The sequence below is a fragment of the Acyrthosiphon pisum genome, chromosome A2 (genome assembly GCF_005508785.2).
Source record: "Acyrthosiphon pisum isolate AL4f chromosome A2, pea_aphid_22Mar2018_4r6ur, whole genome shotgun sequence".
NCBI lineage: Eukaryota > Metazoa > Arthropoda > Insecta > Hemiptera > Aphididae > Acyrthosiphon > Acyrthosiphon pisum.
In genome coordinates this window covers 118,024,132-118,050,828 of record NC_042495.1, presented here as the reverse complement: position 1 = coordinate 118,050,828, position 26,697 = coordinate 118,024,132, and the positions used below count along the sequence as shown (strand labels likewise).

Below are 26,697 nucleotides of genomic sequence, written 5' to 3'. Positions count from 1 at the left end.
TATTAGGAAGGTTCTGGACCAACTGGGGTGGCCCAACTTCCATACTTCAAAGCTCATAGCGGTCGTACGATGAACTTGCAAATTCTAAAAACAGACTTGCAAATTCTTGCTAATCATTAGCTTTCGTTTGGTGCTGGTTTCAAAGTTCTAGGTCAAAGTGGGTGGGCCAACTTCACAAGTTCAAAAGTTTATAGAGGCCACCCGAATGACTTGCAAATTCTAAAAACAGACTTGCAAATTCTTGCTAATCATTAGCTTTCGTTTGGTGCTGGTTTAAAAGTTCTAGGTCAAAGTGGGTGGGCCAACTTCACAAGTTCAAAAGTTTATAGCGGCCGCCTTAAGGACTTGCAAATTTCAAAAAGGGGTTTTCAAATACTTGCTAATCATTAGCTTTCGTTTGATACCGATTTCGAAGTTCTAGGTCAAAGTGGGTGGGCTACGTGAAGTTGGCCCATCTTTACATTTTTGGGTTTTACGATGAAAGTTTGGACTTGCAAATTCTTAAAATAGACTTGCAAATACTTGCAAATAACTTGCAAAATAATGGCATAGATTTAAAAAAAATCTAAGTACTTAGGTGGGCCAACTTCACGAACGTAAAGAGGCGAGAATAGCTGTCCAACTTTAGCTTGTTTTATCGATATGGCGCGCGAATGCTGGGGGGCATGGTAACCGAATCGGAGAACTAGATCGAACGTGATTTCTACGAGAAAAATAAAACTCGAATTTGCCGCGGACACGTACCCGACCGTTTGGGCGGGTTTCGGGTACATATAGTGGCAAAACCGTTTACGTCGAATATACATTAGAAAAAGCCACAAAACGGGTACACGCGATCTCTGTACATGGAAGCTGCGGCTGCGGCTACCGGCGGAGGAAGGAGCAGAGACTTCCACCTCGGCGAGAAAGCAATCTCTGAGCGGTGTGTGCGATACACGGTCCCTGCACTGAATGATTATTATAATAATAAACGTCGATAGCCTGCTGCAGTATAGTACGTGCGCGGGAAAAACCGGATAACTGGCGTGTGGGAAAAACGCGGCTGACCGACCGCATTGACTTGGCCACCGCAATAGCAGCGTATAACAACGGCAGTAGTAATAATATAGTAATAATAGTGCCTAATAATAATAATAATAGTAATAGCAATAATAACGATAATTTAATGTAATAATATTATTATAATGACAGCAGCATCCGTTTGGTTCGTGCCCGCGTCTTTTTCTACTATTATTATTATTATTTATTACCGGTCGATAATCAAATTCACACGGTGCTGCAGGTAGGTAGGTAAGGTACGTATCACTGCAGGTCGACGACGACGACGACGACGTTATTTCACGTGCTATTAACCACCGCACAACTCGAGATGATTCTGCGGCGGCTACCGGTCATCTCCGTCTCAATATATACCTCGTAATAATAATAATAATAAGTAACAATATTATCATCGTCCATCTACAGCGGCGCTCTCTCATCATATATAAAAGCTCTCTCGCCGACCACAATTCGTCCGCACACACGCACACGCACCACCGGTTTCCCTACCACACGTATATTATATACGAGAAGAAAATGTAATTTCGGTCGCGTCGGTAAACGTGCCCGTTTTAGGTGTATAATTTTATTTCGATTCATATCGAAAATATTTTAATATTAGATATATAGTCGTCGTTGCCACCGCGGACTGTCGTTGTTCCACACCACGAAAGACGTCGTTGAAGTCGTCTTCCATATCGAATAAAAAGGGTACCTACCTATCTCGTCCCATTACCGAATCCAGCGTTTTATTATTGTTTTTTTCTGCTACCAGCGCCGTCGCGGTTTCCGCGCGAACGTGAAACCAATGCGCACGCCGAGGTCAATCGATTCGCAATGACTTCACTGCACCACACCGACAACGATCGCGACGTCGTCTAACCGTCACGTCGAAAACGAAACATACTTTTGTACGCATATAGTACATAGGTACTTGAAATTTAAAGATTACTACAAATATTGTACAATATTTATACCGTCGTTCGAGTGGTAATATTTGTACCACACGACCACACCTACCATACTGCGGCACTATAGTGACAATATTTGCTGCCTAAATAGGTACTGTGCACAGTGCACACTGTTTTGGCTCTACTATAATATTTGTCATGATAAAAACTAGGTACAAATTTGACGATACCGCATTACCACGTCGTGTTTGTTGTACCGTAAAGCAGGGTGCTTAGGGTTTATGCCTAATAGGAGTCAAGACCGTTTCCGGTTACTGGGCTTAGGTTTTAAACAGATAGCGGGCGCATTTTAATTATTTTACTATTTTGTTGCATATTATATTCATTTTACAAGAACATTATATTCTTTCTACAACAAATATAGAATAATATACTTCTAGAATAATAGTCGGGACGTGGTTTCGTAAAGAAAAAACTGTAAACATTACACGGTGGATTGATATTTTTTGATCTCATAATTATTGGATAAATCCAGATATCGAGAATTAGTGCAAAATTTAAAGTAACTATATGATCACCAATACATATATTTTGCAACATTTTGATAATTTTGCATATTTCAACATGTTTCAAATTGTAATGCACATAATATTATAAAATAAAAATAGTTAGTGTAACTGGCATACGAAATACTATTAATAAAACTATATTATATTATATTTTTCTAAATGAATTTCCCATAGCCTATATATAGTTATCTACATTGTTTAGTACTAAAAAGACGACGACATGTCTTCGATATTAGTGTTTAATTAATTTTACATAGTCACGGTTCATGATATTATTCGCCGCAAAAAATAGTGAAACGTGAATTTGTATTAATTAAATACCAAAGGTAAAACCATCACCCCTTTGTATTGTTTTAAAAAATTGTTAAAATCTGTATTTATACAAATAACATAAACAGTAAATACATTATTTAAGATTCAGTTTTCAGTTTACAACCCCTTAATAAACTCCCTGAATTAATGTGCTTACATAAAACTAAACTGAAATTTAAAAATATATTTTGGACCAGGACAGCGGCATACGCAGTGTAAGGTTCTAACCACCCGCTAAAATGTCATCTTTTTAGAAAAAATCTAATTTACCTATCACAATCAATACACAGTGTATAATAATTATTAATTGTTGGTTATTTTTAATAGATATAATATAAATTGTAAAATTGAATTTTAATCCATCAGTTTTTTTTCGTGGATAAAAACGCATTGTTAAAAGTCTACCATAATCGTTTTATTAATTGTTATCTGCACATTTACTTCAACCTGAAGAGCCTGAGGAGGTTCTAGATGACTAGGTTAAATACTCTCATCATCAACTAAATTTGAGAATAACTATAACATTTAACATACCTAACCAATTATACAAAATTACTAAAAAAAACATAATATACATAAAAGTAGGCATAGAATTGTTTTTGTTTGAATTTCGAAAAGCTCTAATTTGTTAAACATTGTATGGTCTACATATAGGTATCAAAAGTTTTACTATTTGAATTTATTGTTTGTTTATTATCAAATTATAATCGTAACTTTTTATTTTTCCAGTTGTGTAGTACAGATAGCTGAGATAGTAGTTGATACAAATATAAAAATAAGCATTTCAAATATTTTTTGAATTTTAATATTGGTGCTATTTATTAATCTAGTTTCAGATACCTATCTGTGATTATAAATCTTAGGTAAAACCCCTCTAACCGTTCTGAAATCCTGCATTCGCTTCTAAAACAGGTCAATGATATAATGACTTTAATCAGTACCTACTACCTAGGTACTTAAAAATATATTGATTCAGATGGAATTATAATATTTGTGGTATTAATAATTTTTATTTTTAGCATAATTCTCGGTACTTGGATCACTGCCTGACTATTGTTTACTTATATAGTTATATATAATACAATAATAATTTGATATACAATATATTTGTTTGGCATTATTACCATAAATTATGTGTACTGAATTTCTATTTTGTAATGCCTAATTATTTTACAATTGAAAAAAAACAAATATATTTACGGTTTATTTTACCTATATCAGTGGGTATTATTTTCAATCGTCGTTGATAGATACATTCGTACATCCGTATTCCTTGCACAAACTTTTTATGTCCCAGTGATAAAAGTATTTATTTAAACACCAAAATCGCAAAAAACTTATTCCAAATGTAAAAAAAAATAATGTAATAAATGTAATAGCTATTACCTAGGTACTTTACGCTATATAATATAATATGGAGAACGAATACCTCTTTAATATTTATACAGGTTTGTAAAAGTCTTTTTTCTCTTCTCTAAATTAACGTGGTCGATTCGGATTTCAATTATTTGGAGAACGGCCACAAGATACGCGTTTTAGATTTCAATTGGTTTTCTTTTTATTTACCTCGTCGCATCAGTGGGAATTACATGGAATGGAACAATGTTGAAGACAATAAACGCCAGTGCCGCCAAACGACATAAATTTCACTGTTGGGCTGGTGACGAGGGGTTAAAGTTTGGAGGGATATATAACCATCAGGGCCGTCTAGAAACAGATTTGTTTTTATTACCCTCGGTTTGTTGGCAGAGGGAGATGACGACGACGGGATCCGCACACGAGAGGATTTATTAAGCTAAAATCCAATGACGTCCCCTTCGCCACGCGCGTTACGGTGTACGAGAAAACGGTTTATTAAACGTTTGTTTTAACAGAGTCGACAACAGTAATAGTAATAATAATTACCACGACCAGAGAGCACGGAACATAATGTGCATTAAACGAAAAAAATAAAACGCGGAAATATATGACTTGTATGCGCTAAAAATATACAAATAGATATCAAGTTTAACACAAAATTCTACGGTTTTTATTATTTTAATGTTTTTAACACGTTCACTCGACCACAAATTTAAAACAATAAAATAACGAAACATAATGTTCCTAAATTCAACATTTACGACGGTTATTACTTATATTAGTATATTATTATGCACATTAAAACGTCCGCAGTTATGTATTGAATTAATGCAAACGAAATTGCATGTGTCGAAAAATAAATAATCCAAAATTAATGAGTATATATCTCAATAAGGTTGTCTAATTTTTATACGATCAAAAGGTATATTGTATCTAACTAATTTTTTCAGTAAAAGAAATTTCATAAAATGTAGATATATTATATTATAATATGCACGACAATATTGTTTTATAATATGCACCTTAATATAATTTTATGCAACGTTGAAACAATAAATTTTAAACTGTTGAAACCCACCTGACAAGTGCACTTTTCTAAATTACCAAACGTATATTATTATAAAATTCGTACAATTTAAAATTTAATATATTCACTGAATGCATAAAAATTTATATCACCGTGCACAAAACATGTTCGTCGATAGATCAAAACTCATCGAATCCAATAATTGATCATCGAGTTATGGATAGTAATACGTAAACTATATAGGTTGTAATAATGACTTCCTATAATGCAGTAAAGATAAATATACGAAAATGAAGCTTTGTTTTAATTCACATTGGATCGACGAAAAAGAGTGTAATGTTGAACTTTTCGTACAAAAATCAATATCCATATATATGTACGTATAAATACCCGGCAAAATTGTGTTCTGCTTTACGACGAGATTGACACGTTATTCGCGTGTCGGTTATAATTTGCTGTCGGCTGCTTAGTGAGGGAAAATCGATATTATACGCTACTGTATAAACAAGGTAGGTATATATTATAATAATATGCTCACAAACATCCCGTGCGCGTTTAGGACCGTTGAAAGTATACCCATGTACTATGCTCATTATTCAAGGCTCGGATTTTCTATAAAATTTACGAATTAATGTTAGTATACCGAGAGGGCTGATAAAACTAGCAGTACAGTTATTTTATTTAGGACTCTTGAGTCTTGATGCTATACAGTATTGTAATAAACTAATAAATAATAAAAGCGATGTTATGTTAAAAATGTATGCTACTTGCTATTTGATTTCTAAATTTTGATTCTATATTTTAGAAAAAAATAAAAGTATTTAGTTTATATTTAATTTGAATAAGGTTCTACTTGATTCAAAACTTTAGACATTTGAAATTGCTTAAAAAATAAATGGTTAAATTATTATTTCTTTTTAAATACATGGTGTTTTTTTTTGCTTGCAACATATAAGACACTCATCATATCAACCAATAGTTTGTGTAACATTAATAAAACCGTTCATTGATTTAGGTAGGAGAATTTATTATGCGCCTTACAAAAAAATAATCTAATATTTGACTGTTTATAAATAATAATAATATCATATATATTTTTTTTAAAGCAACTGTGGTTGTTTTTGAATTCATATTTCGAAGGAAAATAATAACTTACAGAAAAATATGAAATTATAAAATAATATAAGTAATGTTAGTCATTTGAATTTTTTTTTTTTAAATCAATATGATAAAAAATAGTATCTAAAATCAAATATATTAGTCTTAAGTAGGTAAATTTTATAATATTTTGAAACATTGTGAAAATTATAGTACATTATTCTCGTTTTAGATAAATTTGTATTTTCGTGTGGAACTGTGGAAGTAGCTTTCATATAGAATATGACATTTTGAAAATTAAAAGGGATTATAATTCGTATCACATTTTTAATAGTTGTTATAATATGCTACACTCTGCTAGTACTCTCTGTTGGCATAATAATGTTGGAATGTAAAAGAACACAATATTTTAATGTTTAAAGGGTGCTAAAAAAAATCCATGCCGTATATTTAGCACATTAAACCAAACTTATATTACCAGCTACAGTCATCGTTCAGCTTCGTATGAATCTCATGGAACGCAAATGATGATGAGTACAAGTCTAAATTAAAGAGAGAAAAAGAGTCGGCGCAGAAATAGGTATTTTCTTTAAACGTTTGTACCTACGCGACACCGTTCCGCTGTACTTTACGTTATAATATTATATATTACCGTTGTCATCGTAATAGTCTCGTGACTGTGGAATATAATTTTATAATGATAACACAGTAAGTTAATAATGTAATATCACATAACCCAAGGTATACCTATATAATATCATCATATATATATTACAAAATGTAGTCTTCAGATCGTTTTTAAAGACTGCAGCAACGTCGGTAGTGGCTGGGAAGGTGCTCACTGCCTACATACTACATACTAGATAGGTCGTAGGTATATATGCCGTTACAGCGGAGGGTGGTCCGCGTGCAGGTATATCAGTAATAGAAAACGGGGCTTCGAGAATAAAATTTGAATCACAAGACCACATAAATTAGGCATAACGACAAGTAGACCATGGACGTGGAAACCCAAAACGCTGCGCGGCGGGCCGTCATATAGAGGGAATAAGAACGCAACATCTGCTCTCTGTGTCCACCATCACCTCGCCGCGGCATAATATAATTAAATTTCCCGTATAATATTGTATCGCTGGTCTCTGTTATTAAAATTTTCTCCATTCCACGTTATTAATACGTCATATACAAATAATGTTTTAATTATACGCGCGAGGGTCCAGAGTTTAGGCGTATTATTTATTGTTGTTATATTACACGGCGCGTCGTGCAGCAGGGCAACACGTCATATCATATTATGGCTGCGTATACTTTAACCTCCTAATGACGACGACGACCAATATAATATACGTAGGTATATTATTCTATTGTTCCACGCTAGCTGGTAAAGACGACCCGCGACGGTACCTCAACTACGGGGTGGTCCGCAAAGGGCGGCCGCGGGACGTCAGAAGGGCGGTTTTATTTCTCACCTAAACAATATTTATGTGTGCTCCAGTGCGTGTGTGTATGAGTGTGTGTGTGTGTGTGTGCGCGCGCGTTCGAGTGGTGTTGCGCGGACGATCGATCGTTTGAAGATTTTTGTTTTCCCTGCACACCCCTTTTATATTATTGTGCCTGTATAACATTATGCTTATTATATAAAATATTATAATACAGTGTGCATTATATTTTCGCACCGGCTAAATCTTCGAGTACATTGTGATTTGCAAAGCATTGCGGCCCTCTATTGGGGTGGTTGTTAAACATTCGTAAGACATGCATCCTATACAATTAAACCCCGAAAAACAGCCGGTTGACTACGTCTCAGTTAGGATTTTCCCACAAATAGATAGTTCAGATAATCAAGTATCACACCGTACGGATGAATGATGATATCGATTCGCGAGCGTGTTCCACGGCGATTGCCCCGGATTAATATTAGGTATAATATTATTATAATTATTGGCTTCTTATACATTTTAATGATGTTACAGTTATATTATAATACACACAATTATTATCATCGTTGGACGTTGATATACCTACAAGTAGTTTATTTCGAAACTCTAATCCGAACAAAACTGTTAATGGTTATATAATATATTGATTTAAGGGGCCTCATTAATTTTCGTTGTTTAAAATTTAAATAGCAGCTTGATGCATTTTAATAAATTGTAAGATGTGTATGTTAATGAAAAAAAAAATAGAAAATAGACATTTGCCACTGATTACAAAACATATATAAATCTGATATTTTTATATCAGTTGGTAAGAACCTACAAAATATTATATAGGTATGACTACGATACATATATAATATAAAAATGTATTTATTTACTACTAGATGATACAAAAATAAGATATTAATAACATTAACTGATAGTTTATAATGTAAGAAAGGCTTTTTAGAACATGCACATTTTAAATTAATATTATTTTCTTTAATGTTGGATAATAAGCATGTTAAATATTATTTTGTTGACCTGTGTTTGATGTGAAATTTTATGGAATTTAATATTGGTGAAAGTTTAGGTTCATCAATTGAAGTTGTTTAGATAAACAGATAATCTAGTTATCTAGATATTGCAGTTGAAAGGTTAAATGCTTGTTTAAAAGCTATTGATAATAAAGTATTAATCATTTTTGGGTGGAACGGGTGGAATTCATAGTTTTTATTTGATTAAAAAATATGGATACCGGTGGAATTTACATGACGTTACAAAATGTGACCATGAAAAGGTTAGTGGAATTCACAATTGACTGGTATTATAGGTTATAGATCTATTAACTGCTGTCTGTTCATATCATTTGTGTGTATAAGTATCATGACAGTTATATTTGTATAATTCAGTCCCAAATCTGGAATTATATTTATGGCTGTAACCAGTATTCCGTCCAATAATATGCTTAATTGAGTCATTATAAAACAACCAGATAGTTGATATCGAATTTGCGCATTGTTTTTGCTCATTCTATATACGTTTATTTATTACTAATATCATGTAATAAGTACAGCGTAAGATGAGATGACTATTTTCATACAAATATAATACAGTTATAATCAGTAGTGAAATAAGTGTGCTAGCAGTTGTATTGTGTTAAAATCCCAAAAATCAAAGAAATCTATAGCGAAAGAGGAGAACTTTTGAACGTCATTGACGAAATTAAATTTCGGTTTCACAAAGTTCTTTTTTGAAATTTAGATTTTTTTTTTGCTGTGTTATAAATAAATAGGTTGTCCAGCTTGTTTAAAAATTTCCAAAGACAAAATAATAAAAAAATACTGATTTTAATAACTATAATTATGAAAAATTTAAATGTTTTAAACAGATAAATAATAGGTATAAATAAAATAAATATAATATAAATTTAAATAGTGGTAAATTAACGGTCCAAAATCCATAAATGAAAAACTGTCTTAAATAATGCGCAATAATACTTAATGGAAACTTATATGTTGGTACAAAAACTTATTTCTCATAAACTTGGTACACAAAAATATTGATTTTATATAAATGTTTTTTAGCAACTGATACTCTAACTAAAAATGTTTCGACAAATTGAGTAGGTACTGAGAATCTATTAAAGCTATAAAATGAAAGAAAACTATGCTTTTTTAAATGTACAATATTTTGACTCAATTGGGTTATTCTTTGGAAAGTATACATTTGGGTCCATGGGATTCTACTGCAACACATCCAGTAGCATTTACCATATTCATCTACAATATTAATTGGCAATCATTGTTACAAAATATGCAACCATTGTCGCACCATTACTTATCATTAGTATTGGGTATTTTAATTTCTAGCTATATATAGTTAATATAATATATAATAAAGTACCTAAACTATTAAATATAGCTACCTAGGTATAGCTGCTTTTATAAAACTAGTATTAAAATAAATAATACAATTATCTGGTGTCAAAAGTCATTCTGTGGCCTGTGGGTATTATTCGTCCACTTGTATAGTAAATACCATCAAGTGTCTAACAGTCGGATGTCAAATGTCCTAGTTTCGACGAAAACTAATTATCAGATCGCTGGTTATGACTTCTCCACGGCGCAGCAAACACATAAAAGAGTGGAATTCAAAAAAATTCTCTCGAGCTGTTATTAGAAATCCTCCTACGAAATATCATGGGTAATAATTTTTTATTTATTTTTTAATCCCACGCATTCAAACCGACTGCAGAAATATACTACTCGGCGGATGCATTTTTTCGGCATTAATTTAACAATATAATATAATATTATGTATTTATGTCCATCGAAAACTAATGCGTCCGTTCCATATATTATTTTTCATCTTTCTATTCCGCAATTATTTCCTTATCATTATATCATTATGTCTTTACTCTTTAGACAATATATCCCGCTGAGTTCCGACTATATATATGTATTATCACAGTCGACAATAATATAATTTAGGTGTGTATATCTGTACCTATATCCTAGCTGGATATGGCTTTAGGCCATATATAGGCTAAATCAAAATGTGCGACACATCGGTGCATGCCAACTATATATAATGGTTTGAATGAGAACAAAATCCTTGAAACGTTACAGTAAAAACCTATTAACAGTGTCGGACTGCCTTCTTGTGTGCATAATTCATGTATATATATATATTAACATTATATAGCTACTACAGTTATGACAGAATAAACGGGATAGATATTAAAATATGTTTCAAAACTGGGACTGTGGTTGACAAAATCGATTTCCCACTTGGTGATTAATAATAATAATATATCATTGGCAAGTAATTTGAGTTGGCGAGAAAATGCAATTCATTTTGGAAACCAGCTTAGACCTCTGTTCATAATTAACGCCGGGTTAATTTATTTCGGAATAGAAATATTATTATTACAATTCATCGCATCAAATGCGCTTGGCGATGGTTTATTTCAATGTAGGCAATACAATATGCCTATATTGCCTGCCTATAAAATAACTAATTTCCTCGTGTCGGCGATTAAACAGAAGATTCGAGCTTTCGTGATTAAATCGATCGGCGATAAGAAATGTATATCTTTCCACCATGTGCATCTCCCTTCCCCTTGCTGTCAAAAAACCCTGCCGAGACTGCGCTTAACTCCAAAATCGAAATGAAATAGCTTTGAAAATATTTAAGGCGTTGCACTTACCGGCTCCGGACGGGTCGCCGTGCAGTTGATCGAACGTCTTGCTGGTCATCTGGAACAGCGCGTCCAGCGGTGACGAATTGTCGTTGTTCTTGCCGGCCGCTTGCTGCTTCCTGGCCGCGGCCGCGGACGACGACGACGGGTTCGACTGTGTGCAACTCGCTATTTCCGGACTGGTACAGCACTCGCTTCCGTCCGTGCTGGACCGGCCGCTTGTGCACGTGGACGTCTCGTAGTCGGCAGACTTTGGCCGGTGCTGGTGGTGATGCTGGTGCTGCTGGTGATGGTGATGGTGATGTTGCTGCTGTTGCTGCTGGTGCTGTAGGTGCTGTATGAACAGTGAGTGCGGGAACAGGGCACCGACGACAGGCTGTCGGTGAGCGGGAGGCGGAGGAGGTGGTGGAGGATGCACGAACGAGCTGCACGGTGGCTGGTACTCCTCGGCCCAGGGTCTGACGATCTTGGCCGAGTCGTCGGCTGCCGTGGCCGACGGTGTTTTGCCGCCCGCCGACGACGGCTCGTGGCTGAGTATATCGGCGATGCTAAACGACTTGACACCGGCCGCGGGCTGCGCGTCCTCGGTGACGGCCGACGAACCGGGGATGGTCCGGCCACCTTGCTGCGTGGTCGCCGTCATCGTCATCATATCGACGCGACCGGACGCCGGGCAGCCGTCAAGCTGCAGTGATGGCGGAGGTGACGGCAACAACAACTGATTCTGCTGGTGCTGCCTGTGCGCCCGACGCTTGGGCGCATAGCTCTTGCGATCGCTAATGCCGTAGCTCACCTTGTCGATCTGTACCGTGCCCAACTTCTTCAGCGGTTCGAAGTAATCAGAACCGCCGCCGGACGACGACGTATCGGACCCATGACCGCCGCCGTCGTCGTGCAGCCGGGCGTAACACTCGGCCGACGCCGGTGGCGACGGCCTGCCGACGCTTATGTCGTCCGTGTCGTCGGCCACCGGGCTCCGGGGCGATCGGCACCTAGAGGCCGCGGCGTAACCACTCAGATCGGTCGGGTAACCGCCGTAGTAACAACTCTTGTTGTTGTTGGTGGTGGTGGTGCGCAACAACGCTATGGATTTCATGCTATCCGCGACCGGAGTCATCAACAGCACATGTCCTGAACGAGACCGGAACCGTGAGTCCGTCAGAATTTGGAAAACACGAGATTATAATGTATAAAAGCCACCGAATAAATTATAACCGTTATTGCATAACGCGTAACTCGGAACAACAATTATAAATAAATCGCGAAAACGAAACCGAACTGACGTCGCGAAACTATATAAAATATTATTACAAACAAATATTGTGTGCGGCGGCGGCGGCGGAGCGAGACGAGAGCGTGTGTGTAAAACGCGGTCGGTGCGCACTGACGGCGAGTCCACTGAGTATTAATCCGTCGGCGGCGGCGGCTGTCGGTCGTCGTGCAGCGGCGGCACCGTCGTCGTCGTCGTCGTCGTCGGATTAGGAGACGGCGCGGGCGGCGGGGAACGACGGCTCCGGCCGTGGGACGGCGCGCGCCGGGCGGCAGCTCCGGCGCGACCGACCAATCGGCGAACTCGGCACCGCCCATACGCCCGTCCGATCAGAAAAACACTCCGCCGCCTTAACCCTTTAATTACGCCTCCTTTGTCGGCCCGGCGGACGGCGCGACGCACACACAGACGCCGACATCGACACCGTCGGCGGCGGCGGCCCTCTCCTCTTTTAGACACTAAATTATGTTTTCTTTATCGCGACCGCGCGTATACCGCTGCCGCCGCCGCGTTAACCATCACACGATACCAGGTCGATTCATCTCGGACGTAATTTATTAGCGCGACACGGCTATACCCCTCCCCCTTCCACCGAACAGCCGAGCATCGCAGCGTTGAACGGCCGCCGGACCGATCGCTCTCGCCGTATTCTACGCGCGGTTATAACTCGCGGCTCGCTCGCCCGTCGCTATATAGTTCTCTCTTTTCGTTTATAATATTATTATTCTTTCCCCGCGCGGGCTCGGCGGCGGCGGCGTTACAATAATAATAATACCTAATCATTATTATTATTATTATTATTATTATTATTACACGCGCGCGCGCGCATTCACAACGCGTTTCTGAATAATATTATAATATTATGTACTACGCAGCTCCAGTGAGTGCCTATCGTGACGCTAACTGGGTGGCCTAACGAGTATTACTCGTCGTCGTCGTCGTCGTCGCGGTCGTCCATATACGCGGCGTCGGCCCACCGACAAGGCTTTAGAATTTTTATTATTATTCCGACGACCACGACGCCGCCGGATGGTTGCCGTTATAATAAAAATTTAGTATCCCCCCCCCTTTAGGTATGATATATATTTATATGGGTATAGGTACCTACGATTTGCGGCGGATCGAAAAATATCATATCATTTTTCGTACTAAATTTTTTTTTTTTATACTTTTCGATGTGAAACGCGTTATATATAGAGAGGGATCAGAGATTAGATAACTCGGTCCTAAGCGATAAATAGCGATGAGCTCGCACAAGTCCGCTATAATATGACCGTCGGCCAGCTGCCATGGCGGTTGTACCTATAATATTATATAGCTCGATCTCGCTCCATCACGCCGCCGCCGTCTCACCCATAGTATTACCTATTTATCATTATAATAATATTATAAGATGGTTGGACGAATTATATTATTCTCCCAGTAAGGGCTCATTATAGAATCGTAAAATTGTACCTTTATAATATATAAAAATATAATAAAAATATTATAGGAATACGTTATAATATCTTCTCATATATCCTCCTTATTATAATATTATATTATGTATTCCGACGTCCTGGTGGCCTACAGCGGTCTTTATTTTACGCGTACCCGAAGTAAGATCGTTATAATAATATTAATTATAATAAATGTATAATATAATATTATAATAGGTCGGAAATATCAGAAAAAAAAAATGTTCACTTCGATACGATACGATAGCATTAATATAATCTTATACCTCCTACTATAATAATGGGTGGTTTATGATTATTATTAGATATTATTATATTATTTATTCAGAACAACTACACTGTAATCTATACGTACTCTTAGCTTGAAGGATAAATACAAAAAATAAAAAGCAATCTCTCAAAAGACACGAATGTTTTTTTTTCGTTTTCAAACTCTATTCTACGTATATATATATATATATTATTTTATGTTACAATATTCGTATTTATAGAAGTACCTACGGCGACAGCCCGCTGAGACGACGCCGCACAGGGAAGATATAATATTATATTCCTTTAATAGCTATTTACTGCTGAGCAACACAGCTTTGTTCCGTTTTCGCGTGGCTTGTCGGCAGGTTCGTTTTTGCCGCCGTAAATGTGAATTGAAATTCACATTATTTTATTTGACGTGCGTTTATATATATTTTGTAATATTCATCATTTGTAATGATATCTATAATAATGGTTAATTTAATAATAATAATAGAATAGCCAATTTTCACACTATTTAGGTGTAGGAAAATCAAGCACGGATTATGAATAATTTGGACCCCGGGACTCCATACGCGTAGTGGGCCACATTTCAACTTGAACTTAAAAAAAATTGTATCACTATACAGTTTTAAAATAACACATAATATAATTGTGTAATTTTGTATTATATCACCACGTATACAATCATAAATAATAAAGTACTCATCTATGAGTACAATGAAGTTATATAATATAGTCCACAACTCCTATTTTATAAACGTCATCATATTGCTATTAATTAATTAGAATATCAATTTATATTTATCATAATTTAATTATTTTATATTTTATTAAACAGTATTGAATTCGTTAAAAAAAAATATATATATTTCGGGGGTAAATATGGGCCACGAGATCGTGCACCCTCCCCTTCTGGATCACACCTTAATCCGTGCTTGAGGAAAATAAACATGAATATTCCAAAATGTCGGTCTTGACTTGAAGTTCAATCAGTGACTTTTGATCGGCAGCTGATGTGACCTGCAGTAGTATTAAAAAATGGAATTTTGGAAATAAAATCACACATCAATCGGTTCGAAAACACGTTCCAGATAACATTTAAAGGGATTATGCAGGGTCGTAGACTGTAGTGATCTGTCAAAGACAACGAATATTTTTCAAAACTTTTATGATGAGCTCCACTCAATAATATTATCATTTGATACCTAATATTATTATTGTATATAATAAAAAGTGTTTTAAGTGAACATGCGTCTGTGTACATTTAGTCAAAACTCATCGATTTCAGATTTTGTATACAGCGATACAAAATCGCATTTTACAAAGACTATAATAACATTATAATATTATATACCTATACCTATTCGCGGGTTTTCGTACGCTGGACACGAGTTACTTATAAATTATACCTAGGTATATAGGTATATAGGTAATAACTATATTACCATAATAAGTTGGTAATAATAATTTACAGTATTAATAGGTAATTGTGGCACTACGAGTTGATTGCAAAGATTGTAGATCGTATAGTTTCACCTATATATTATAATACACTGCAGATATTGTTATTGTATTATTGTTATAATAAATTATACAGCTATAGACTATAGTGTACAACTATATGCAATATTATAATGCATATTATTCGTAACAATAACAAAACATGTTATAGGTACCTAACGTCCTAGCCTATAATCGTTTCCTTGATATATCCGAAGATAAATAGTATAGAAAATATAGTGAACGGATCGTGACGTAAAAAAAGCATTCAATGTTGGTCTTATTTTTTAGTGGTTGCGTATTTAAAATAAAATTATATACAACTGCAGCATTTCTCACAGAGCATATTTCGGAAAACAATGTTTGTTTCAAACAGGTAATATGTATTTGTTTTACATCTTCCATTATGTTCATTTTTAATTTTGATTATATTATAGACTCACGTTAATTTTCTTCATCAAATTAAATGTTTACCTGCGTTGGCTGCTTTATGGGGAATGCAGTAGGTAGGTATATCATTATCCGTTCACCATTCACGGTATAAAATAGTCATAACTGTATACAAATTGATTTCAACAAAATCTGATACCACACTATACATGTAGGTACTTACCTAAAAATATTATTTACTGGCACACAATAACACGGCGATGCGCGACGGCTGATCGACGGTCCGGAAAACACGCGCGTCTTTCAATTTCCATAATAATATACAATATTCAAAGTATCAAAAATCATCGTATATGTTAAACCTAATATATTACATAACTAATGCGAATTTATAAATGTGTTAACATCGTAATCTACTCTATACAGCCGTAGATATTTATAGAGATTTTACGTAAAACGAATCAATTAATCCCAATCATAACTGGAGGGATGCAGATCCAAAAACATGTCTCTATACATAATAAATTCAATAACTACAAACATTTTGGTCAGTTAATCGTATGCCTATATTGTGAACGATTATCTATTACAATGGTTCCCAACCTTTTTTTATTCTACATCCCCTTCGTAAATTTTTAAAAATCTCACACCCACTCAACATGGATTAGAGTTTGGATCACCTCTTTTTTAGCAACTTAAATTAATAATATATTTTTGAATACTTACAATTTTATAAATATTTATTCATTTATATTATACAATGTTCGTTATTTCATCATCACAGTATCCCCCCCCCCATGCAGTATAAGGTACCTAAATTTACCCCGGTTGGTAACCACTGATCTATTATATATGCGGTTTACCCACAACGTATTTGAAGGGGAGCGACTAATTCGTGAGACATCATAATGTTATAGTGAAGTAAGATTTATTTGATAATCATTTTATTATGGAAATTAAATAAATCAATAACATTTTATGAAGTAGGTACACAAATTTACGTTTCTAATAGCTCAAAATATGATTTGAAAAATATTCAATTCTGACTACATAATTTTCGGTAAATTGCATTAGAGGAAAAAATCGATTCACTTCCTCCCGAGAAGAGAGTATAATTATATACGACCCTGAATTTATGTATTACACTCTCCGTGTCTCCATATTATGTCAGCCATATAATTACCTAATACCTATAAAGAAAACTGTAAACACTAATTTTTATAGTATGATCATGTCTTACGGACTTTTTTATGAAACTCTTAATATGCTCTTTTTGGTTATAAATTACCTTGTTATCATTTTCTATGGTTACATATCTATCATTGGTTATTAATCTGACAAAATTCTTTTTCGTTTCCTCGCAATTCAAACGACGTAAACTTCTTTCCCAGCAAGAGTATAATAATATATTCCTAACCTATATTATAGGCTCTATAAACTTTTTTTCTGAACGTTTTAGTGCCTTGTGTGCAACTAATATTCGTTCAAATTTATGCAGTTCCAAGCATACCTTCACAGTTTCCCCGACGTTGTTTAAAACTAATACATAAAACAAGAGAACTCGTTTACAACCATATAGGCCAAACAAACAATGGAATATAAAATATGTACCTATATGCAGCGCACATAGTTTTAATTAATATATGTACTATATTATAATGCTCATAAAGGTTTCGAATCAATGTACTCGATATTGGTAACTGATAACAAATATACGCACCTATATGTATAAGTATCTAATACTAGTAATACCATTTATTTTATAAAATATGTATTTAGAAAAATAAGTAATAGTTTAAATTAATATTTAAAAAGTGTGGCCGCGTAGGTAGGTACTGTGTACTGTGTACAAACAAAGCATGCGAAGGTATATATTAGTCGAGGAACTATTTTACATTTTTACCTGCCGCGGTCTGCACACTGATCCGACTCGACTCGACGCACGCCTACAATTATTATTCTCCTTATCGTGTCCAATGTCCATTCATTAAAGATTTTTTTATACATTATATCCTTTTTGCTCCATTGTTTAGCGTACAATAAACTATACACAATTAATAGCCCCTGTCAGGCAATATCATAGTGTAATTTCACTGGAAATTGGTTTAAGATTTTTAAATAAAATAGTTTATTATTATAAAATATGGTAATAGCAGGTAGGTATATTATTATATACCTATTTTTGTTTTATTCAATTCTATAAGGCGCAGTAGACGAAGCTGTACTCGTATATATTATATTATTATTTTATTCATACATTAACTACCTACTATAATAAATAATAAGTAATAATAGGATATAATTTATTAAAAATAAAATCGTTATAGTGTATGCCGTATAATATGTACCTACATGGCTACATATAGATGTAATTCGGTCATTACTTATATTACCTAAAATCTAAATACTATAAACCGTAATACGTAATATATTGTTATTATATTTTTAAGTTTGGAATTCATGAAATCACAACACGTCGGTGACTAAAATTCTATTTAGTTGAAAATAAACGTTCAAAACAGTATGGGAAAGCTAAAGTAAAATAAGAATATTGGTCAGTCTACTCGCGTGAGCTCAATGGATTGTACTATTATTTGTACATATTTTAAACTCAGTGCACCTATATAATATCTAATCACACAAATCGATGATCCCGGAACAATTATATAATATTTTTAAAAGTTCCTGTCCATCAATCTTCATCGTATATGAAAAATGAGGTACCTATATAATATGTACCTATACAGTGCGTACACCATTTAGTTATTGGAATTTTCATAATATTATAAAATAAGGGTGCATATTATGTATATTTTATAAGCTTATAAATAGCAATGAACGCACGACGGTTACACGGACGGAGAAATGTTTACCATTGTCGGAAAATAATAATAAACAATTACTAACCCGGCGCAATTCAACGCGTAGGCATCTATATTTTTTTTCTTACCTATATAGTATATACAATAATACATAATAATTTATGTACACACTATTTTATGCAGCAAACGGTTAGGGAGAGAGGGCCATGGAACAACGGCAAAACGTTGGTGCATCATCGTGGATATATAATAAAGTTTTTCACCCCTTGTGTGCTCAACATTTATTGCGAGAAGACAGATTTTGTTCCAGAACGAAACAGGAAATTACAAGGCCCCGCGGGAACACATTTTGCATCGCGTTGACGATCCCCCTTCGTGCGGCTGCCGCATTAATTGCGGTTATTACCACCAGCAGGGTGTACCCTATATAATATATTATATAGGTAGTATATATATAGGGTGTTACCACTGGGTATCTACCCTAATCTTATTATTCACATCACTCTTACTTCACCTATCAAACCTACTTATTATACTAAGAAATGTATAGATTGTAGATTACTTCAAATAAATAAAAAAAAAAAAAAAAAAAAAGGTAGTATATAATATACCTACTCGTATATATACCAATTATATACATTTTTATAATGCCATTGCGCACATAGGTATGTAATAATGTGTTATTTTTCTGAGGACATCCTACCTACACGAGTCATGTTTATGTATGGCGCGAGCACATTTTATCTGACATAAGTTCATAAAATATATTGTACAACGGATTATAACAATTGCACTGCTGCAATGTAGTCACGAATAAAGACAAAATAAATAATAGTTATAGGCGGTACGCGTATATAATATTTGCGCGTTATTATTTTACGTTTGTATTTAGTGATGCTATACAGCTGTGTATATTTGGGCACATGTAAATTCCACCGATTATCAGGTGGTCAATTTTAGAGTCAGATTTAAAACATCATGTAAATTTCAACAATGCCTACATTTTTTCAGACTGTAAAAATAAATGTTAAAACACACGTAATAAATTAATGTAAATTCCACCGACATTATAAAAAAAAATTCAAATTTGTGTGCAAAATTATATATATTAATAATTTACCTATATAATATGCATATATCAATATAGGTTTCAATATACCTACTACCTACAAACATATAAAATAAAAATCAATATACTAAAATTAAATATGCTAACTATAAAGGCAGGGTTGAAAATGTTTGTATTATAATTATACATCTTATCATATATAAGATTTACAATTTTAATGCGTTTAATCATCACAATCTACACGATAATAAAAAACAATTATCAAACATTTGAGCAATATAAAATTTGTTAGGCTATGACGCATATTGAGCGCGAGTTGTGTAGTTTATATACGCTATAAATTGGAAAAAAATGTATATACCTACCTATCTATCATTAACAACGATGATTCATTATAATCGAATTTCGTTTTAATATAAAATTTAAAAACAAAAAATAATTGGTCAAAGATAATATAAGTGTAATTTGCATTTATTTTACATGTCAAAAGTTAGTTTAAGTTGTGGAATTTATGTATATATAATCGGCGAAATTTAAATGATGGATACAAATGGTATCGTGAATAATCGATAATAGCAGAATATATTTTTCGACGTGTAACCTATAGGTACAGTGTAAACTACTGCATATTATATGATATAAATTATATGATAGATTCATAAGTAGGTATATTTTGATAACATATTGTTCATTCTAATAAACGTTAAGTTTCTAAAAAGTTTCAACTCATATTTGTTTTTAAACAAAAATAGTCAATCAAAATTAAATCGGTTAAAAGCACAATAATTATAGCTGCATATGGCTAATTATTTATAGATAGGTATTTCATAATTTTTGTTAATTACCAATAGCGGTAGGTACCTATAAAATGTGTAATTGGAGACGTAACCATCAAACTAATTATTTTCACATTTTTATAACATTAATATGATTATTCAGCTTTATATACCCCGCCTACTATAACATTATAATAAAGTAGGTATAGGTGTATTAAAAAATGATAAATACCTAAACCAATATACATAGTATATATATGCGCTAACATACTTATGAAAAATTGTTAACCATCATGCACAACTACATTAAAAAAAATCTTTAAATTAAAATTAATAATTATGATCGTATACAGGCATATATATATATATTATAACTATCTATGCAGATATAAATTATAAAACATTTACCAATGTAGTGTGAAAAAGATATTTTTTTTCAATTGTTTACAACCGTTATTGCATAATATATAAATATATTATGTTTATAGTGGTTTTGCAGCGCGTAATACTAACTATATGTTATTAGTACCTATAGTGCGTATTAACAGTTAAAACATTAAAAATATAATACCTAAAGGCTATAAAATATTTGTCATAGGTGCTAATAATTTTAAGTGCTATATAATCGCAATTTTTTTTATCAAAATTGCGTGTTATTACCTATATGTTAAACATGATTCCGTAATATACAAGTATTGTTATACAACAATACAATATAATATGTTTATTTTTTATTAATTTAGTTCACTGCAAATGTCATTGAATAAATTATTGTTACAAGAAATGTAATACATTATATTGGATCATCATTCGTCATATATGAATGCAATAATAATGTTGTAATTACCTATAGGTACCAACCTAATAGGTGCCTATATTCGTATTCGCACAGTTGAAATAAACAATATATAATAGTGACTGATGATGCAAGTGTAAGATTATAGGTAGGTATTATGTAAGTAACACAGAAGACGGGGTATAATATACTAAAAATATTTATATATATATATGTTTTATATATACATCCTAGTTTTTTTGAAATTTTAAGCGATTTCTTGATTATTTTTTTTTTTTTAACTATATAGCATATGTGTCTACTGTCTACGACCGTGATGTAGCTTCTATTTATATTGGTCTACCAAAACTCAAAAGAAAAAAATGAATAAACAGAAGAGGAAACGATGTTGGTGACACTCGGATACAATTAGTTAAAAGATGAACAATATTTTTAGAAAAAAAGAAGAAAAAACATGACAGCATAATAATAATTTATATGCATGGGAAGCACATGTATACTAACGTGACGAATGTTTAATGGGGCGATTTTCTTTAGGTAAACCCGGGGCATATTATAATATTATATAATATACTCAATAACTGTTTGCGGTAGGTAGGTATTATATATTATTATCCTCTACTAATATATGTCTTTTGTTGAAACATTCATATGCTGCGGCTTTTCACTTTTCTGGTTTTCACGTTTGAATTAATGCACTATAATACTGTGATATATCCATGCACGCATAATACCTCCACCACTAAGGCATTATACTGCAGTTTCAGTTGCATACATTGTAGGTTATCCATCTTTAATTAAACAGTATGAGGATAATATGTAAAGATAGTAAAATTCTTTATGATAGTAATTTTAGCAATCGAGTGTTGGGAAATTGATCATTGCGTGTTTGTTTTTATGTGATTTGCATAACACTTTTACTTAATATGTAATAATTGATAAGAAATAATAATCTAATGAGTAGGTATAATATTTAATTAATAACTATAATAAACGAATCGCATCGAATTAAGAAAGAAGAAGGATATTTATTTCTGAAATAAATAATATTATGTTTTGTTTTTGAGTTGTCGGGATTGATTAAGAAAATAAAATAATTCACAGTTATGAATTTATACGATGATGAACGTATACCTATACTTTCGTCGATTCCTTTTTACGGTCAAAACTCTAAATATGTATTATCTATAAATGATTTCGCAAAGTAAGACGTTCCTTTCGTCGCTATATAGTGGCAACGACCGGCGGTTCGGTTGAATAACGATTAGCCGATGCGCCGCAAAGCATGCACTACTATAATAAAGTACCTATATTATACCACAACCGCACTACCATATTGTAATATTATAATATAGCCTTCGGTATATATGTTATATTAATAATAAATTAATAACCATTTAATCGTGCACAAAACCTAGGCGCGGTGTCCGTAATGGCCCATTAAATCGGCTAATCAATTATTTCGCACAAGTACTGTACGCAATGCCAATGCGTGTAAGTACCATCGCGCGACACACACACACACACACACACACACACACACTGTAAGTTAAATTGTTATATATATTATGTGTTTATAAATTATAATACACCTGCACTCTGGTATTATATTTGCGGGTGGGACGTATATATTATTATTAATTTGAAGTTTCGGCATAGTTTTAACGCGCCTCTATCATAATAATATAGATAGCTGGTACTCTATATATTATATTATGCATCACAATGCTGTGCGGAAGACCGGTTCCGCGAGTTTTTTTTTTTTACATTTAAATACGCGTACCTGTTGTACATGATAATAATAATAATATAATGTTATATTATCATTATTATTGTGTATTATTTTATTATACCAACCGTGTTTAATACCGACGGTGGACCGACGACGACGACGACGACGACGACGATCTGATGGCAATTATAATAATAATTACACACGATGATGTACGTATGAGGTACACGTAACCATCGCATAATCATTACGACGGACGGACGTGATGGTTAATAATGCGCACGCGTACAACTATTAATCGGAAAAATGATCAAACGCCGCCGTCCGGACCGCCCGAGTCAAACAGAGTAAATTTGTTTCGTCTCGTATCATCTTAGCATTACGTCCTTGCCGCGCCGCCGCCGCCGCCGTCGTCGTCGCATGGTTTTAATAATGATAATATTATTATAATATTGACGGACGTCGGCGTATATTATATGGTAGGTATATCAGTTACGTTTTTTTTTTTTTTTTTTTAATGTTGTGCTACGAACGTTTTTTCGATAAATCGAATAGAGAAGGCGTATAGTGCACGAGAAAATGTCGACGATATATTCAATAATAATATTATTGTTATTCGCCGTTAGTATAACACTATAACGTATTATAATGGATATAAACTCGCATAATATTATATTGGTCTATTACAATAGACTTATTAGTAGGTACTCGATTCACGTTTTAAACGATCAGCTGCATTCATCCACACGCTTAAACCTGTATGATATAGGTACTTATATCGTATGTACATTATATACCTGGTTATAGGTATAGGTGAACATCATGTTTAAACTGTATTGTTTTAAAAAAAATGATTGAAACCCTATTGTCAGTCGTCACCTGCGTCCTATAATAAGCGTTTGATTTTAAATATTTTTCAAATTTAATTAGTAATTATTAGTCACCTGATGTGAAATAAACATTAATTTATAACTAATTTGGTGGGATACCGATTACCAATATAGGTATAAACAATATTTTTAGTAACCTAAAATGTTACCACACCCCACTCAGAAGATAAACTTTTAATTTTTATCATGGATTTTATGAGAAACGCATAATTTAAAAATAAATATTGTATTATAAACAAAAAAGTGTAAAACAAACATTTTTTTAATAGGCATGATATTATGATGTCCGTGTCATATTAATATATTACGATTATACAAATTATGAATGCATTTTGTTTGGGAATAAATAATCAATCCTATTAAACAAAATATGGTAGTTATATTTTGTTTTATAATAATAGTTTTATAATTATAATTTGTTTATTTTACGTAATTACCTATTTCTTACACATAATTATATATTGGATTATCCCATTCAAAAATGTAGCAAGATATTAGCCTTCAAAGAAAAATGAAAATTTGAGGCAGAGATTACCAATGATTTTTTAGTGATCATAAATAACAATATGAAAATAGCATAAACGTGAAAAATAAAATAAAATAATGCTGTTTGGTTAGCTGCTGCCAGTGCAATTTATTATTTTTACTATGATATGAAAAACATTTAAGGGAAGTTTCAAATCTTCTATTTTATATATTTGTAACATTTGTTGTTACATTTGTGTAAAAGTATAATATTTAAATTTAAGGAGACCTCTAATGTACACATTTTATAACCTAACATTTATGGTAGCTGGCAGGTACTTATATATAGTAAATACATTACCTATACATTAGCACAAATGTAACATGTTTTCTAATATCTAAAAAGTAATAATACTAAAAAAAATATTCTCAGTTATAGATAACTGCATAATAACCTTATAATATATTATATAGTAACATGTGAAGGTATATTTTAAAGTATTTTGCCATTACTTAATGTTATACATTGACGTAGACATTCATCATAAATATATATGACCGCATATAATTAATAATTATACATAAATATGAAAAAATATATAATGTAAAAATAAAAAGCTGTAGGCGGGTAACAAACCAAGATCATCGATTTACGTGATTTGCTAATGATTTTTTGAACCCATGCTTAAATTGTATAGGCACTTTATATAACCCATCGACTATCCTAATTTGTTTGCCAAATGTGTTTGTGTGTATAATCGATGGATGTATCTACATCAGTGTTTCTTAACCTTTTTGATATCACGGAACACCAAACAAATATATTGTTGTTATGCGGAACCCCTAAAACAAAACAAAAGAATACGATGTATGTAGGGTGGTCGATGATTGCAAAGGACCATTAGATAGATTGAACTTGTTGTGATTATATTTACCGAAAATAACGGTTTTCTCCACCTTAGATTAGCCACCTTTGATCTTTAGTTATTTTTATAATTTTGATAAAGTGCTTTCACGGAACCCCTATAAGTGTATTCGGTGGAACCTAGGGTTCTGCGGAACACAGGTTAAGAAACACTGATCTACATAATACACCTAAACATGAAATAAGTATAGGTATTATATACACATAATGATTTTTTTATAGTATGCCTAAATGCTTGTATATATATTAAATAAATAAAGAATAATAACTGCAAATATAACAATTTGGTTTTGGTTTAATTTAAAATAGGAATTCATCTAAACATTTTAAGTATACAGAATATAGCATGCAAACCATCCAAAAAAAATAATACGTATGACAAAAATTATAAACATTTTATGGATAATAAATAATTTAAGAAATACCTACATTTATGTTAGTTAATTCCCAAAAATATTATTTTGAAAAAAAATTATTACGTTTAAATTAATTCAGGTATAAGTACCTATTTCAAAAGAAAAAAAATGTTTATTGTTTAAATATTGATTAGAACAGAATATATTTCATTTGTCAGGTCTTTCTGTTATACTTTATATAATATAGGTGGTACAAACAAACTGTTTTACAGACAGCTGCTGTAAAAAAGAAATACCTGTTTACGTTTAAAATAATCGAAAAAATCAAATAAATTATAGGTACCTATTAATTATATTAATATAGGTATGGTATAGAATTAAAACCATCTATCAAAATATCTATCCCGATTAAATAAAAAAAATACTTCGTCTTGGCGTAGCCTTCTTCAGGCCACAACAAAAGCATTGGATTATAGGTAAAAAAAGTTGTGCCATATCAATGGTAAAAAATATACTAGGCTTTTTGATATTTATCACAATTTTTAGAGAAAGAAAATAC

At 33.1% G+C, this 26,697-nt stretch overlaps 1 protein-coding gene across 1 annotated transcript in view; it reads right to left on the bottom strand.

The window, feature by feature from the left end:
* Positions 1-12,863, bottom strand: part of LOC100163757 (homeobox protein B-H1-like) — a 60,645-nt gene extending 47,782 nt beyond the window's left edge. Inside the window, exon 1 of the mRNA XM_003246975.4 lies at positions 11,445-12,863. Coding sequence (XP_003247023.1) covers positions 11,445-12,552 — 1,108 coding nt within the window. The 5' untranslated portion in view covers positions 12,553-12,863. The remainder of the gene's footprint in view (positions 1-11,444) is intronic.
* Between the last annotated feature and the right edge of the window lie 13,834 nt (positions 12,864-26,697).